Source organism: Lissotriton helveticus, chromosome 5_1, assembly GCF_964261635.1.
Source record: "Lissotriton helveticus chromosome 5_1, aLisHel1.1, whole genome shotgun sequence".
In the NCBI taxonomy this organism is placed as follows: domain Eukaryota; kingdom Metazoa; phylum Chordata; class Amphibia; order Caudata; family Salamandridae; genus Lissotriton; species Lissotriton helveticus.
The window spans coordinates 930,208,234-930,225,936 of NC_136065.1; the positions used below are offsets into that span (position 1 = coordinate 930,208,234).

The 17,703-nt window shown below is 45.4% G+C and overlaps 1 protein-coding gene across 2 annotated transcripts in view; it reads right to left on the minus strand.

Moving 5' to 3' along the window:
- Window positions 1-2,470: 2,470 nt before the first annotated feature.
- The window catches only part of CYP26C1 (cytochrome P450 family 26 subfamily C member 1), a 179,020-nt gene continuing 163,787 nt past the window's right edge, over window positions 2,471-17,703 (minus strand). For both annotated transcript variants that reach the window (XM_078641136.1, XM_078641135.1), the window contains one exon: window positions 2,471-3,134. In XM_078641136.1, coding sequence (XP_078497262.1) covers window positions 2,760-3,134 — 375 coding nt within the window. In that variant the 3' untranslated portion in view covers window positions 2,471-2,759. The remainder of the gene's footprint in view (window positions 3,135-17,703) is intronic.

Below are 17,703 nucleotides of genomic sequence, written 5' to 3' on the forward strand. Positions count from 1 at the left end.
TCATTAGTCTCATTTTGAATGCAGTATCACTAAATGCAATATTTTGATATGGTGTAGCAATGGATGTACATGAAGCATCTTAATTAACGTTATTCTGTCTCACTTACAATATAACTGCAGAATACAAAGGATTGCATTAATCAGTGAATATAGATATTTTGGAATTTGTACATATATAGAGAAATGTCAAAAAACACAAACTTAACTTCAACTTAAAGCCACAGGGTCGAATCCAGGATGGTGGTCTCAGTTTTTCTTCATTCCGTAGTTGATAGAATAAGAAAAATTGAGTGTGGAAATCGTAACATGGATTATTTTCAGTGTTAGAATCCTCCTTTTTGGCAGACACTTAATTTATTTAAACAAAGGAATTATTGATTCCAGTTTAGATTGCATTCATTGCTCACAGTAGACATCTTTAGTATCACTCTGTGATGTCCTTAATTCTGAAATGTCCTTAACTGGAGAAGATCCCCAGACATCTCTCTTCTGCTATAGTGCGACCTTAGCCTCGCCTTGCCCTTCTGCTTCGTTTTGGTGTCTGTCTGCTGCCGTTTATTTCCTGTTAGCTGCTTGTTCTGTTTTAGACTCAGTAACTACCCTTTGTTTGTTTGTGCCGTGTGTCCTATCTGCCCCTTCTCTGCTTAACTGCTCCTTTTTGCATCCTTTGTTCCCCTTACTGCTCCGTTTTGCATCTTGGTCTCTTCTGTCTGTTTTTGCCCACTAACTTTTTCTATCAATCAATTTTTCTCACCTTGCCACTCCCGCTCAACATTCTTGCTCTTGCTGAGCCCGCCCACCACCCCATGTGCTCCTCCCACTCTCCAAAGCGCCACTTAATGGAGGCTGCAGAGTGGACGTGCCAAAGGACGCTTCTGCATCCATCTGCGCCTGGACCATGCCCTACATCGGGCCCAGCGCCAGGCCCCCTGGACCAACTGTCTCTCTCAAATACACCACCGACAAACTCCATATGGTCAACCCTGGATAATGCCACAAATGCTGTTGCCGAGCGGCTCCTCAGTCCACGGTGGGCCCCTTTTCCTTTTCAAATTGCCACTTCACATGCTTCCACTCACCTGCTCCCACTGCCCACACACTCCGCACTGCTCATATAGTCAGAACTGAAGACCCGCACTCACACAGCACCACACACCCACCCTGCACAATACTCACTCTCATGAATGCTTCCCAGCACACGCTTACTTGATGAGCACTCCATCGAGATTTGGGACACGCATCAGGAACACAAGGACCGGCACTCAAGTGGATAGCTTCCTTCCTCTCCGTAAAAACACAACGGGTCAGGCTCACACTGTTCACATCAGAACTCAAGGAACTCTTCTGTGGAGTCCTACAGGGATCATCACTCTGCCCCTCACTTTACAACATGTACATGACTTCTCTGGCCAACATCATCAGATACCACTGAATCAACATAATCTCCTATGATGACAATACCCAGCTCACCTTTTCTCTCTCAGACAATACCATCACCACCAAGAGAAACTTCAAACAATTCATGACCATCTTGGCCAATTGGATGAAAGAAAACTGCCTCAAGCTCAACAACGACAAAACAGAAGTGCTGATCTTCGGGAATGAGAGCTCAACTTGGGACTCACTTGGTGACCCACTAAACTCAGACCCACACCCACCCCAACTGACCACTCTAGGAACATAGGCCTCATCCTTGACACCAACCTCACCATGAAGTCCCAGGTCAACGACCTCATCTCCTCATTCTTTCATATCCTCCACATGTTATGCAAAATGTGGCTCCCACTGGACATTAGACGTATCATCACACAGGCCCTAATTACAAGCAGATTGGACTACGGCAATGTACTCTATGCTGGCATCCCAACTCATCTTCTTCACAGACTTCAAACCATCCAAATCGCCACTACCTACTCGTCCTGGACCATCTGCTCCAATCTCACAACACACCCCTCCACAGAGGGCTCTACGAGCTCCCCATCTAAAAGTGCTGCCAGTTCAAACTTCCCAAACACGCATTCAAGTCACAACACAACATGGTACCCGCATACCTCAATAACTGGCTTCATTTCTAGCAACCCCCCAGGCAACTTTGCTCAGCATCTCTCTCACTTGTGCAGACACCTCACATCCATAGAAGCACAACGAGGGGGTTTAACCTTGTTCTACTAAACCGTCAAATGCTGGAACAGCCTCCCCTAGCACATCAGGGCCTCCTCCTCACTTCTTGAATACTGCATTAAGCTGAAAACCTGGCTTTGCAATTTGTTTTCTTGCTGAACCATTGAGACTGCATTTACCTAGGCCATGCATCACCACATTCTTACTCTCACCTATTCAGCCCCTGGATAACCTCATGGTTGACAAGCAATGCTCTATAAATCAACCATACATTACAAATGTTTAGAAAGTATTTGCAGAAATATGTAATGGTACAAAATGTCAAATATTTTTTTTTTTATTTCACAGATAGTTACTATACAGAGTACACATATTTGAACACATTCGAGTACAGAACTTTTCACTAAAAGAGCTTATGAGAATAAACACTGTCCATCACGTTACATGTGAATACATATAAATAGACAATTATAAATAGCTGTTTGGTCTTTACTATAATTAGTTTCCGGTTCACAAATAATACACATCGCAGAAAACTATAGTGCTTCCTTATGTACAATAACTTAACATGGACAAAAATGAAGCAAGGTTTGAAAGATCTCTAGTGCCTACAGTTGGGGAGAAGGTTCTTTGGCAAATTAGGTTTCTTTCTGTGCTGCCCGCTTGGTTTTGCTGCTGCCTAGAAAGTGGAAGTAAAGGTGAAGTCCATCAACGGGGTGCACAATGGGGACAGTCTGCATTTTAGGAAAGCTGGCAGTAGCCAGTTCCCACCTGGCAGTGGTTACCAGTTCAATGGCAAGCAATTTGAGGATGACCTGTGCTAGCTCCTTGCCAATGCAGCTTCTGGCACCGCCTCCAAAAGGGATGTAATTGAAGCGTCCCGCTCTGCCCTCATCTCTGTCTGGACCAAATCGGTCTGGGTCGAACATTTCGGGGTTCTGGAAAACTGGTGCAGTCTCGTGAGTGTCTCGTATACTGTACATCACGCTCCAGCCTTTTGGGACCTGATAACCCTACAGGAGAAAAATATGAATGAGTAACATGTACGCATGTATGCATAAACAGCAATCATATACATAATAGCATCATGTGGCGTGTATATCATTCCACGATAGACATTTAAACAATAGCATCCTCTCTATATTATCAGGTTTAAAACTCGAATTTTAAGTGAAGATGTTCAGAAAATAATTTTAAACCAAATCTCTGGGTCCCCTGAGGATCAGATATAACAGGAAGTATGAAGGTTTTCTTCAGTGAACATGGGCTTTAAGTACTTAGGCAGAGCTTTGTGGGCAGAGCTAGATTAAATATTCAGCGGTTTCCACCTTCTCCTCACACTGAAAGTGGAGGTTTACACATCATGTAGTCCTCTGAGCTGCAAAAGGAAGCTGGGCAAATATGAATTTTGGCCACATTTTCAAACATCTATTCCTTCTAATATGCACTGAATACAAAGTACCTGATATAATCATGGTTCTTATCATTTTGCAGCTAAAAGAAGCGGTCTCTGAGTTCAGCTTGACAACGATTAATGTCACTGTAAATACTCAAGTTTGGAATCGCAGCCCCAATGCCAGGTCGCTGACGCAGAACACAGTATTTTTGGATGCAGGTACACCCCAGATTTAGGAGCATACTAATTGCCTGGAAAGTCCTCTTTCCAAAAGTTATTAATAAATAACTGGCAAGTAGAAACATATGCTGTCTCATTTCCCCTATTTAGAGCGTGGGCAATTTTCTTTCACTAAACAAAATTTGTAATTTTTCTTTTTGAACGTTTTGCCACAAACATTTGATTACTAGATTCTATGTTGTGTGTAATTGTTAAGTAAGCTCTGCAATCTCTCTTTCATTAGAATAACTAAACACACCTTCAGCTCCTTTGTACTCTTTTGTCCTTCGCCAATTCCTGCAAAGTTAGAAAAGTGCCACTTCATGACTGGCATGGGAAATATTTGAAAGCAATTTAAAGTTTGGCTACAGGCATTAGTACACCCTCCTTATGTCTGGAACCATCCGTGTTTCCACAGCCTGCACACCTAAACCGTAAGCTCTATTCTTTTAAATTGAGCTAGGAAGAACTGAATTGTTTGTCAGCTCCATTTGTTAATTAATGCATAATTGAGAGCCTATTTTTCTAGCGGATTTTCCCAATTTAAGATTGTTCTCATCTACTGTGCCTGTTTTACTCCTAATTTCTGGCTTCGACCTGTATGTGTAGACAACAAGGACCCCCTGATAAGCAAACCAGTAAATATAAGCAAACTAGTATTTGGAGATACACCAGCTTTTATAGTCCCCTTCCTTCTGTTTAAATACCTATGCACTAATTTCTTTCTTTTTCTTTGGTCTCTGAATATCTTCTGTTTTTCTCATCATGTATTTTTGTATGAAAATATGGCAACTGTCTGGTTAAATTGTACCTTGTCCTGTCAATAGTTTTACTGTGATAACGAACATAGAATGAACGGACTGTTATAATTGTCTCTGGACCGGTCAATAGCTTCTCTAGGATAACGAATATAGAATGAACTGATGTTATGCGGTATATCATATTATTGTATCAAATCATTGGCTTTTTAAATACAAGTATAATGCATTGACTATTGAGCACTGCTAAGCACAGAGGAATTTTAAATATTGTTTATCTATCTTTTAGCAACAAGATGGTAGTGTCCTGAAGAAGACACTTTCAACGTGTCGAAACGCGTAGACAGAAACCATCTCCCTACTGTACTGTACAACTATATAAACAAATAATGTGCAGCTGTTGAATATCTACTGAAACAAATTTTTTATATTTTCTTTTAAATAGTAATTATGTCAATGATTTATTTCGTGACACTTTTTATCAAATTTATTAAATTATACTTTCTGTGCTAACTTAGTGAGTGCTTTATTATCTAATATTTAATTTGTCACTTGATATTTGCCAATGTTTGTATGTTGCCTGGGTGTTTTACTTACTGTGTGAATGTGGGTGACCTTTAGTTGTACTTACCATGTTGTCAGGGCTTGTTAATTAAACCGAAGCCCCATGAGTAGAAAGCACTATTACCGTCACCGATGCAACACTAATATGGCCAGTACAGACGGAGGCCACCAATGTCAGGCGATATCAAATTTATGTGCATTTGCAGCCTGGTATCATGGCACGAATGAGAAGAGCACAATGGGTCCACCTCCAATAGGCCTGACCCTTATTTTTCACCAAGGTTTATTGACACTGAAACAGAAAGACACTGCCTAGCTGTCACTAGAATTGGTTTTACGGAAAAAGGAAGATTTTAGAAATGGAATCAATTTAAAGTGATTACTCTTCTAACTCACAGCATAGGGTGGTGGACTGCCCTTTTAGGTGGAGCCTAGGCAGCGTTTGCACTGTCTCTTCGAGACATGTTGTATACATTTTGTGGGCTTACATTACGTCCATTGCTTTCTATTTTTGAGTTTGATTGTCCTTTAAAAAGGCTTGCTTACTAGTGGTTAATCTTTCCTCTTTGTCCCTCCTAGTTGTCAGTTGTTTCCTCCCACAGAGCAGCCCCTAACTACTGGTATCTTTCCACTTTGATGCTTATGCGTGCGTGTCTGCGCACTATTTTCTTTGTTTCTTGCTAGTCTTTTTCCAAGCTTACCTTTGATAGGTTCCTCATGGCAGTTTAAAGGCATTGTGACTGTCCTTTGTATTTTTTTTTGTTACGTCTTAATATGAGCGTGTGTTTGCAAAGCGTTTAAAAAAAGCTTTGTTTCCTATCGATCACGATCTCAGTGAAGCTGCTTTAGCTTCAGGGAATCATGAATCTCCTTTGTATTCATGAATCTCCTTTGTATTGTTTTGGTACATCGTAATGTGAGCATGTGTTTGCAAAGCGTTAAAAAAAGATTTGTTTCCTATCGATCACCATCTCTATGAAACTGCCTTCAACTACCTTTCCTCCTCGCATACCCTCCCCAATCCCTGTTTCATCTACCACTCAGTCCCTGTTCCACCCGTCCTCTTGTCTGTTTTTTTGTCCCCCTTCCGCTTCAGACCTTTTCTTGCACAGAGCATATGCCTCCCCTCCCTGGCAAGTGGCAGACATTTCATAGCCAGCATATCTGGCTGGCTTTCTTCCCTTCGCCCAGCGGAGGCTCCCTCACAGGCAGGAACTGGCGGGGCTTGATTTACATTTAATGGACTGCGCATCCCGGAGAAATGCGGTCACACCTCAACCTTGTGCTGGCCCTGCATCATGTGCTGCCTGCCCCCAGGCATCGGAGAATTATGCTTCTCATTTCTTTTACTCAACTCATGTTCTTGGCACTGTCTCATCAACCCGGTTCCACGTTCCCATCCTGCATCTCCTCTTCCCAGACAATAACACTTCTCTTTGACTCATGAGCAACAGGAGGAAGATGAATGTACATGAGGCCACTTCAGTGACACATATGGAAATAAACTGTTCTGCAAACTACAGAACTAGTGGAGATCACGAAAAAGCTCATAAACATAGTACCTTCACCGGAGTATGGCTGGATGCACTTTTAAGGCATTGATCAAGCATTGTGCTAGAACAAGCTTAAAAAATCTCTTGCTCCTATTTGTTATTCATAGGGCTTGCTGCCACAGATCGGCAGCTTCGTAGCACTCGGGAAACAAGGGGTGCTCACTCATAACTCCTCCGAGGCAGCATAGCTGCCAAGCTGTCATGTGCACCATTCTAGCCAGTATTTTTAGCTAACACTCAGCATACTGGGATTTCAGTGGGGGGCATACCTAGGACAAACAAACCAACAAGTCCCATAATCCAAATGTTATTTTGGCTAAAAAGACAAGACTATTCGATGGTGTCACATAAACCTATTGCAAGAGTGTGATTACTTACAGTAAACTATCTAAACTCATTCTGAACCTGGGGGCACAGCTCTGCTATTGGAAAATATTACAAAATCAATTGACAACCTGGCTAAAGTACAAGTCACAGGTGTGTTTCTCCACCTCTCTCACCCCTGTATTGAGCAATGCATGACACAGAAAAAACTATGGCACTATAATTTAATCTCTGGAGCGGAAGCATCGACCCAGCGTCCCATCTTTCCCTAAGAGCCTGCATGCTCTAAATGCATTTTGTGGCACCAAAAAGCAGTAAGTGGCCACGGTACCCTGCCAATTCCATACTACCAACATTGGGTTCCTTATCATGTGCAACGCTAGTCACACAAGGTGTTGTGGCTAAGACCACAAAGTTGACAATGCCCCCCCTTCATCTGCCTCTGACATTGTTTTATGGCACTGGGTGTAGACACTCTAGACAGATTTGGCTTCTGCGTTCAGACTTTTGTACTGCCCAGTTGTGTCCATCGTGGTATTTCAAGGCACACAAACAGTAAATGCTCCTCCCAGCTCCCCCATCTTTGGCTCACAGATACAACTCACTACTTCCCTGTGTAACTTTAGCAAAACACACCCTTCCTCCTGAATATCTGACTGCAAACTATTCACTACATTACGAACTGCATCTTTCACTATGTTTATGTTTGCACTGAGAGGCTGGGCACTGACCTAGCCAATAGGTATTTCGCTGTTTTCATGATGAAGATATGCATTGTCAGCTCGGTGTAGCCGCAGGAATAACTACTCCTGCACAATTGGTATCATGTGCTCACGGCATACACAAAACACACTCTGTAAATAGTGTATCGTGAGCTCAGGGCAGTCAGACAGAGACTGTAAACAATGCATTACTCATTGGGTGCTCTTGGTGCGGTTAGGCATTGGCCACACCCACTGGAATAGCGCACTCTAACACACACACTGTAAAAAACATAGTGTGTAGTAATTGTATAACTCTTCAATCCCTGGCGGCACAGCACCCAGGATAATGTGCTGCATAGCTACACACTTATAAGGTCCCAAAGCGGAGACATATTGGCTATGCCAATGCTTGTTTTGGATTTGCAGTAGAAAAGCATTTCCTCCAGCGTTCACACAATTGATCCTGGGTCTAAAAGCCTAAGTATTTACATATAGGAAAACTAGAGGGATCCTGTACAAGATCAGATCTTAGACGCTATGCACATTGGTTTGAAAACAATACGTTTTAACTACTGGGAACAGTGGGATATAAATGCTCCTGGGACAAGGTCCATTTTTTCAGGTCTGAAGCATTTTGGATTCTTTACCATCTAGAAATTGCTTTTCTTTAAGAGCAACATTTTTATTTATTTTTTTCTGTATTTGATTTGTTAAATAGAGCTCATAATGCACGAAAGACCGAAATATTACATTAATAAAACAAGCATTGGAAATGCAATCGGGCTCGGATTTATTTGAGTTTGAGCTAATGGCATTGTAAATGGCAATGTCTTTTCGCCATGTGTTATGGAGTGTGTGCATGTGGTGTGTAGTGGAATTATGTGGGTTAGATTTGAATTGTAGCAATGGTGGCATGCTGTGCTTTACATGAATATGTTTAAAAGTAAAGTGTACCATACTGAGATTGCTACAATAGTTAATTGTGGATGTGTTAACAATTGATGCGTGCACTGATGGCTGGTGGTGTGTGTGACTATGCCACACTGGTGCCACTGCACCTGCTGCACAATGGTAGCTACGCCACACTGGTGGTACTACACCTGCTGCGCAATCATAGGTAAGTAACACTGATAACACCTCACCTGCTCCACGAATGGTAACTACGCCACACACTGGTGCCACTGCACCTGCTGCACAATCATAGCTAAGCAACACTACCACTGCACCAGCTCCACCAATGGTAGCTACCACTCACCGGTACCACTGCACATGCTGCACCAATGATAGCTACGCCACACTGGTGCCACTACACCTGCTGCACAATCATAGCTAAGCAACACTACCACTGCACCAGCTCCACCAATGGTAGCTACCACTCACCGGTACCACTGCACATGCTGCACCAATGATAGCTACGCCACACTGGTGCCACTGCACCTGTTGCACAATCATAGCTAAGTAACACTGATAACACTACACCTGCTACACAACGCCATCTCCCACACACTGGTGCCACTGCACCTGCTGCACAATAATAGCTAAGCAACACTACCACTGCAACTGCTCCACCTATGGTGCTATGCCACACTGGTGCCACTGCACCTACTGCACAATGGTAGCTACGCCACACTGGTGGTACTACGCCTGCTGCGCAATCATAGCTAAGTAACACTGATAACACCTCACCTGCTCCACGAATGGTAACTACGACACACACTGGTGCCACTGCACCTGCTGCACAATCATAGCTAAGCAACACTACCACTGCACCAGCTCCACCAATGCTAGCTACCACTCATCGGTACCACTGCACATGCTGCACCAATGATAGCTACGCCACACTGGTGCCACTGCACCTGCTGCACAATAATAGCTAAGCAACACTACCACTGCGCCAGCTCCACCAATGGTAGCTACCACTCACTGGTACCACTGCACATGCTGCACCAATGATAGCTACGCCACACTGGTGCCACTGCACCTGCTGCGCATTCATAGGTAAGTAACACTGATAACACCTCACCTGCTCCATGAATGGTAACTACGCCACACACTGGTGCCACTGCACCTGCTGCACAATCATAGCTAAGCAACACTACCATGGTGCCACTGCACCTGCTGCACAATCATAGCTAAGCAACACTACCACTGCACCGGCTCCACCAATGGTAGCTACCACTCACTGGTACCACTGCACATGCTGAACCAATGATAGCTACGCCACACTCGTGCCACTGCACCTGCTGCGCATTCATAGCTAAGTAACACTAATAACACCTCACCTGCTCCACGAATGGTAACTACGCCACACACTGGTGCCACTGCACCTGCTGCACTGCCTCTTTGTAAAATCATATTTTGTAACAGCTTCCAGAGAGGACTGACAGTTTGCACGTTTTAGCCTTCTGCCAGAAATGTATACATAAACACGGTTACTTCTATACGAGTTGTCAAAACACTAGACCCTTCATTGATTTGCAAAAGGTGAAAATTGATAACGAATCAAATTGTGTTCTGCCATACCGTAGCCCATACCGTATACACTTACACATGAAACGATGCACACGAACGCGCGCCCTCCAAACGCACTGCAGAATGGTGAACGCGCCCAGAGCATCTGGATTCCATTACAGCGGCTCCCTGACAGCTCCTAATTAAAATTTATGGACGGCCCTGCGCATAACCGCAGACGATATTCAGGAAGTGCCCCACGAGTAAAATATATGGCCTATTGCGTTACGACTACTATAAACACGGCACAGCGAGAACCAATTACCATTCAGATTGGAACTAAAAGTACTGAAAAATCGCGCGCACTAAGGAATTTTTCCTGCACGAGTCAGAAAGCCCTTAACAATAGGAGCTCGGAGCTCTGCCCCCTGCTGACGCAGGGGTGACGTAGGCCGAGCCCTAAAAAGAAAGGCACAAAGTGGTACAAATATAAATTTAGAGACAGAGAGCTTCACAGAGAAAAATGCACAAATGATTCAGGCAACAACTAGACATAAGTAAATACAGTAAGTGTTACTGTTGCCGAGAACTTATATGACTTTACAAACGTTTTAGTCATAGAGTAGACTCTGATTCATTTTTGTGGAGCAGTGCAGTCGGTGTGGTGAATGTTATTTTAATGAGTTATAGTTCTGTTATGTTCTTTTCTACATATTAAGTGCTCACACACCAAAGGTTTCATGGTGGTAAATAAGAGTGTTAGTGAATGCTTAGGCAGGTATGAGACAGTTCAGGGTATAGAACTAGGGATCAATAAGAAAAGGCATATTTTAACAACCACATTTTTAAGGCTTGTTCAACTCATAGAGACTTCTAGCCGCAGATTCCTTACCTTAGAATAGATATCAAAGCAATACTTCCCTGGAGTTGGGCCAGCCATATGGATTAGACTCGAAGGTCCTCTAGGACCAAACGGGCCAAGTAACCGTCATGCCAGATCTGGCTGTCCAGGTAGTAGTGCTTCGTAAACATGTGCAATGAAGCCCACGTTGCTGCCTGACAGATATCTAGCAAAATCACAAGGAGGGACAGAGGGCTAAATAAAGGTGCAGCACACACGCCCCCAAGGAGAACTGAAAAGCAAGTAGGTGTGCCGTTCCTATTGAAAGGTAGGTCAGTAAATTCCTGAGTGGTCAGGTCCGAGGGACACTCGAGCACCAGCAGAGCAACGGGTAGGTCGCACGCTGTCTGTGGCTATCAGGAACCGCGGGACAACGCTTTGCGCAACTCCGCTCGTGCTCATTGGAGCATTGCCCCTTGTATCTTGCCGTGGGTACATTTGTTTATCACAAAAAAAGTATACTCTATATCATTTTGCGTGTGGGACAGCAGGGCATTAGACAAGATATGTGCCTCAGGCTGTTTCATTAGGAGTAGTTTCGTTTTTTTGTTTTTCACTGTCCTGACGAATTGCCTTGATTCTTCAAGACTTAAACGGCAAGAAACATGTTGACCACTAACTATACCTTTAGCTAAAGTGGACCATTATTCCCACCTTGGCCTACACCTGTTTATAACATATTAAACATATATTTAACACATTAAACTTAATCGTTAATTACCTAAGAGTTATTTTTAATCCTTAGCTCTCTACTCCCTCACCACCATACTCTCACTTCACAAACGGCGGCTCAAAAGAACTCAGGCAAAGAGCCCCCTCGTGGGGCCCATTGGGCATTGCAGCGCCGGCCGAATGAGAAGCTGCCCGATGATGAAGCATGACACCCCTTGGGGTGTGTGAAGGCTTTTGATCCTGAAGGATCAGATCCCTCGGACCTAACCACTCAGGAATTTACTGACCTACCTTTCAATAGGAACAGCACATCTACTTGCTTTTTATGACAGATATCCAGGTCAGGAACTCCACAAGCTAACACAGTAATCACAGCCTTGGCTCTAACAGAATGAGCTTGCAAGTCTTCAGGAGGTTACTTTTTGGTCAATGTGTAGCAGATCTTGATGCAGAGCACCACTCATTATTTCTGCATTGTCCTCCCTTTCTTGGCTCCGAAGTAGCTCACGAAGAGTTGATCGTCCACCGGGAACTGTTTTGTGCAGTCAAGGTTGCCCTTTTTGGGTTCAGCTGATGGAGTATCTCCTCTTCTTTAGAGGGGTGAAGCAGAGCATAGAAGGTAGGCAGAGTGACGGACTAGCCTACATGAAAGGGAGTTACCACTTTTGGTAGGAAGAATGGTCTAATGTGAAGGACCAGTTTATCTGGATGGATGATCATGGTACAGAGGATGTGCTGATAGTACCTGTAGATCACTGACCCTCCAGGCAGATACTATCACCACTAAGAAGGCCATTTTTTTGTGAGAAGCCTGAACGGGCAGTTAAATAGAGGCTTGAAAGGAGCACACATTAGAAGGGTGCAGGTGAAACGGGTTAGATGCCTTTCAAAAACCTTTGTAGAATAGAGGATTTGTACAGTGATGGCTGATCTGGCAACTGCAGAAATGCAGAGATGGCAGAAAAATAGCCTTTCAGTGTGCCCAAAGCAGAGCCCTACTGGGCTAATGTAAGAATGAACAGAGCCTGGGAAAGGGATTCAGAAAGAGGGTCAATCTGTCTGTACACCATGCCATGAACTTTCTCCAATAGCAGGTGTATACCGTTTTGGCGGAGGGAAGGCTGGCTGCCAAGATAACATTGCAGACTTTGGGCAGAAGATCAAAATCTGTCAACTGTCACAGCTCAATCTCCATGCATGAAGACAGAGTGTTTTCAGTTTTGGGTGCAGAACCCTGCCCTGCTGCTGCAACAGAAGAGTCTCCCGAAGAGGCAGCCTCATTAGAGAACCCCTACTCCTGCCCAATAGCTTGTGATACCAGACTCTCCGTGCCCAATCCAGAGCCACAAGAAGGACTTGGGCCCGGTCGTTCCCAACCTTCTTGGAACTCTGGACTGGTATGGTATTGGCGGTAAGGCTTACAGTAGGCCTGAGATCCACTCAAGATGAAAATTGTCTCCGAGCGAGAGCAGCCGTCGAAACTCCACTATGCAAAACTGCTGACATTGCATTTTCTAGAATGGGGCAAACAGATCTAACCAAGGCTCTACCCTTTCTTGGCAGAGACCTTGTGCCACCTCCACATGGAGACACCATTCATGATCCGCTAGATATTGACAGCTGAATTTGTCTGCCCTGGTGTTCCGAGAGCCCACTAGGTGCTGTACCACCAGGGATATGCACTGACAGTTCCTCTTGACTAAGGATCCACCACCCGCCCTGTTTGTTGTAATACAACATGGCGGTGGTGTTGTCCGTGAATACCTGACCAGCTTTCCACTGATTGAAGCAAGAAAGGCCTTCCATGCCATCCGGATTGATCGGAGCTCCAACAGGTTGATGTGGGATTTGGATTCCACAGGAGACCAAAGCCCTCTGATCTCTACCTCTCCTAGATGGCCACCCCATCCCAGAAGTGACACATCTCTTACTACAGTTAGCTCTTGTTGGGAAAGAGAGAGGGGTCTGCCACTTACCGAATCATGATTCTTTAGCCAACAATGTAGGTCTTTTGCAGTTCCCTAGAGAACTGGACCATGTCAGAGAGATTCCGCTGATGTTGTGCACACTGGAACTTCGAGTCCTACTGCAGAGCCTTCATATACCAAATGGCATGCGTCACAAGTAGGATGCAGGAGGGCATGAGGCCCAACAGCCTCAAAGTCAGTCTCACTGAAATCCAGGATAGAGGCCGAAACATCAGTATAATAGCCTGAATATCCTGGACTCGCCACTCTGGAGGATAGCCCGAAACTGCACTGTGTCCAGAACAGCTCCGATGAAAGGGAGCATCTGAGAAAGAGTAAGGTGTGACCTTGGCATGTCAATAGTGAACTCCATCAAGCGCAGACGGTTTGCCACAGTCTGAAAGTGGGAGACGACTGCCTGGGGCGAGCCGGCCTTCAACAGCCAATCATGGAGATAGGGAAAGACTGGAATTCCTGACCTCGGCAGATGAGCTACAAGCACTGCCGTTACTTTTGTGAACACCTGAGGGGTGCTGGTAAAGCCAAAGGGAAGCATAGAAAACTGAAAGTGCTCTTGGCTGACCGTGAACCACAGGTAACATCTGTGAGCAGGGATGGGAAAATAAGCATCCTGTAAGTCTAGCGATACCATCCAGTCTCCTGGGTCTAAGGCAGACAGGTCTTAGGCAAATGTTTATATATTACATTTCTCCTTTTTCAGAAAGAGATTGAGAAGGCGCAGCTCTAGGATAGGACGATGGCCTCCATCCTTCTTGGAACAAGAAAGCCTTACTGGTAGTAAGGACGGATTCCTGAACACTCTGGGATGCACAATGGTGCGTAATGTAAGTTATGCACACTATTTGAAATAAATGTCTGTAGTCATGGTATTTTGAATGATTTACTTCAAGGATTTATCCATGGTAACGATATAGTTCAACATATCAATCATCTTCCATATTACATCATATGGTGACGGTATAATTCAAAACATGAATCCGAAGGTTATAATGGTAATTTTAACTCCATAGGTTAAATAATCCCCGATGCATTTTGTGCAAAGGTTGCACTTCTTCAGGGGGAATCTAGATAATAAAGATGATAAAGAGACAAGGATGTAGGATGAAGTAAATCATTCAAAATACCATGACTACAGACATTTATTTCAAATAGTGTGCATAACTTACATTACGCACCATTGTGCATCCCAGAGTGCTCAGGAATCCGTCCTTACTACCAGTAAGGCTTTCTTGTTCTTAGATTTGCAGCACCTCTTGGACTCAGAAGGTGTTTTCCTGAGCACCTAATACCTATCAAGAATATTTACTTGTGGATAACATTGTTTACCCTGGAGTACAGCGGTTCACCATATTCTCATATACTCCATCCTTCTTGGCCATCAGAAAGTGGCGGGAATAACAACCACAAACTACTTCTGATGCTACCACCTTTTCTATAGCTCCCTTGGCGAAGAGAGCTAACACCTCCTGACAGAGCAAGGATAGGTGGTCCTTCGACAGTTTGTCATAAGTAAGTGGCATGGGGTGGTCACAAAGGAGAGAGTGTAGGTCTGTGTGGTCTGTGGGAACCGTGTCATCGGCCCGGAAAAGATTGTGTGGTTTGCTGGCCAGGGTGGCTGGGTGTGTAAAGACTCAGTTGGAAGCCCCTCCCCTAGCCACCAAAGGGGCGGAAGGTGGACTGGGGTTGGCAAGGGGCCATGAAAAGGCCCAAGGACCTTGCCTTAGCTATGATGTCCATAAAGCTCTCTAGTGCTAAGTCAGCCTTCTCTCCAAACAAATGAGAGCCATCAAAGGGCATGCCCATGATCGATGCTTGGATATCACCTGAAAAGCCAGTGGCCAAGCACGGCATCTAAGAGCCACCGACGAGTAAATTGCTCTGCCCAGTGAGTCATCGTGTCCAGCCCACATCTTATGTTTAACTTGGTTGCATCCCTCACATCAGCAATTGCTTGAGAAAGTATGGCTCGGGTCTCCTCCGAGGCTATGGGCAGCACTTGCGCAACTGAGTCCCAGACTGTATGGTAGTATCGCCCCAGAAGGCATGCAATGTTCACCAAGAGCAGTGCCAGGACAACACAAAAGAATATTCTCTTCCCAAAGGTATTCAGCCTTTTGGATTCCCTATCCAGTGGAGTGCTAGAGAAAGCGCTGGGGTTGACTTTGGAGGTGGGGGACTGAACCTCCAAGCTCTCTGGGTGGGGCTGGGTGAGAAAATTGGGGTCCCCTGAGGTGGGGTGATGGCGGCGGGTAATTGTTCTATGCACAATAGCCGCTGTGCAGGGCTTGGGCTAGGCCTGAGTAGGACGTCAGAAAGAGCTTAGATTTGGTTCCATATGGGTGACTCCCGGCCAGTGGCGTAACAAACCTTGAGGGGGCCACCCTGCAGGGTACGTGAAGGGGCCCCCTCCGGACTCAATCTAGACCTCCCCAGCAGAAGTGCGGTGCTGACGGGGCCCCCTGGAGGGTGAGGGCCCCCCCGCACTGCGGGGGCTGCAGGGGCCTGTGTTACGCCCCTGCTCCCGGCTTAAGCACCTCCTTCAAGACTTTTGTCTTGACTGCCACACTGAGGTTAGCGTAAGGTCCTCAGGCGCCCTCCACACCACCATTGTGAATGTGGTTCTCACCTCGGTAGCCACGGTAGGGGGAGAGACCAGGCCAGTGTCTGGGGAGGTGTCCAGTCCACTGGCGTCTTACAGATCTTCAAACCAGTAGTCATCGGAATATTCTAATTGATATCATAAGATTCTGCGGACCCCTCTCAATCATCAAACAGGCCTTTCATATGAATAAGGCACTGGCTCCAATATGGGGAGTCTGCCCCCGGTTCAGCTCTGTATCTGAATCAAGAATGATGATGGGGTACTGCTGGGCATCAGTGGCAGCGGCATTGAAGGGGGTGGCGGCGAAGGTCGAGGTCACTCAACTGGCGCCGCTCCGTCAATGGATCGTTGGGACCTGACTGGTGCTGAGAGCGAACCCACCAGCAGAAGACCGGTAGAAGCCCTTCCCGCAACCTTAGGGCCCGAGGACCCTCCAGAGGGGTCGGGACACCCAAACATGAGGTCCATGGCCTCATAAAATTCTTTAAGCTGGGCGGGGGTCACTCCAGCTTCTAGAAATTCAGGAAGTCGCAGACACAGCCCAGGTGCAGGCTCCACCTCAGAGCTAGGCCCTGAGAACTGACGGCCTTGCAACTCGTCCTAAGACTTGTGTGAGAAAGTCAAAGACCTCTTCAGCAGCTTCTTCTTGGGGGTCTTACCCAACTTCCCCGACGGCTTGGCCTGGGACAACGATCATTGGGTCCGACTTCATGAGCGATCCTGGGACCTTCCTCGTGACCAAAACTAGGACTGTCATGCAGCTGATCGACATCAGGCAGCGAGGAGCTTGAGGGACTGCTCCCTCAGCATCTTCGGGTACATGGTGAAGCAGTCCTCGCATGTCTTGGCGTTGTGGTCTCGCTCATGACACCAGGCACAGAACAAATGTAGTTCCATTAATAACATCTGTTGATGACAGGTGCCCAATTGCTCAAAACCTGCCTTTTTGATGGACATTCTTCACATTAGACAAAGTCTCAAAAAGCTTTGACAAAAGGGTGAAAAAGTGACTGGGGGTAGCTCTTCTCTGGATCTGCACTAACTGGTATGGAAAAAAAAGAAGTGGCATCAGCGGGCTGGAGTGGCTCCTATATAGGCACCGCACACATCACTTCTGGGACGGACAACGTCATGCCGAGTCAAACGACACTACCAACTGGCAAGCAGGAGTACTGCTCATGAAAAATATTCTGGATCGAGTCTGATGCCTGGGGATTATTCTAAATGAAAGAATCTGAGGCTAGAAGTCTTTATCAGATTTGTATTCTTTGTTTGAAAGGCAACCAAGAAGGTTGTTACTACTGCATTCTGTACTAGTTTTATTATAGTTAACCCCTTCCATGCTCATGACGAGCTCAGCTCGTCATGCAGTACACTGCTCGTGTGCTCATGACGAGCTGAGCTCGTCATGAACAATGGGAAATCAGTGAAAAGCAGGGAATACATTCTT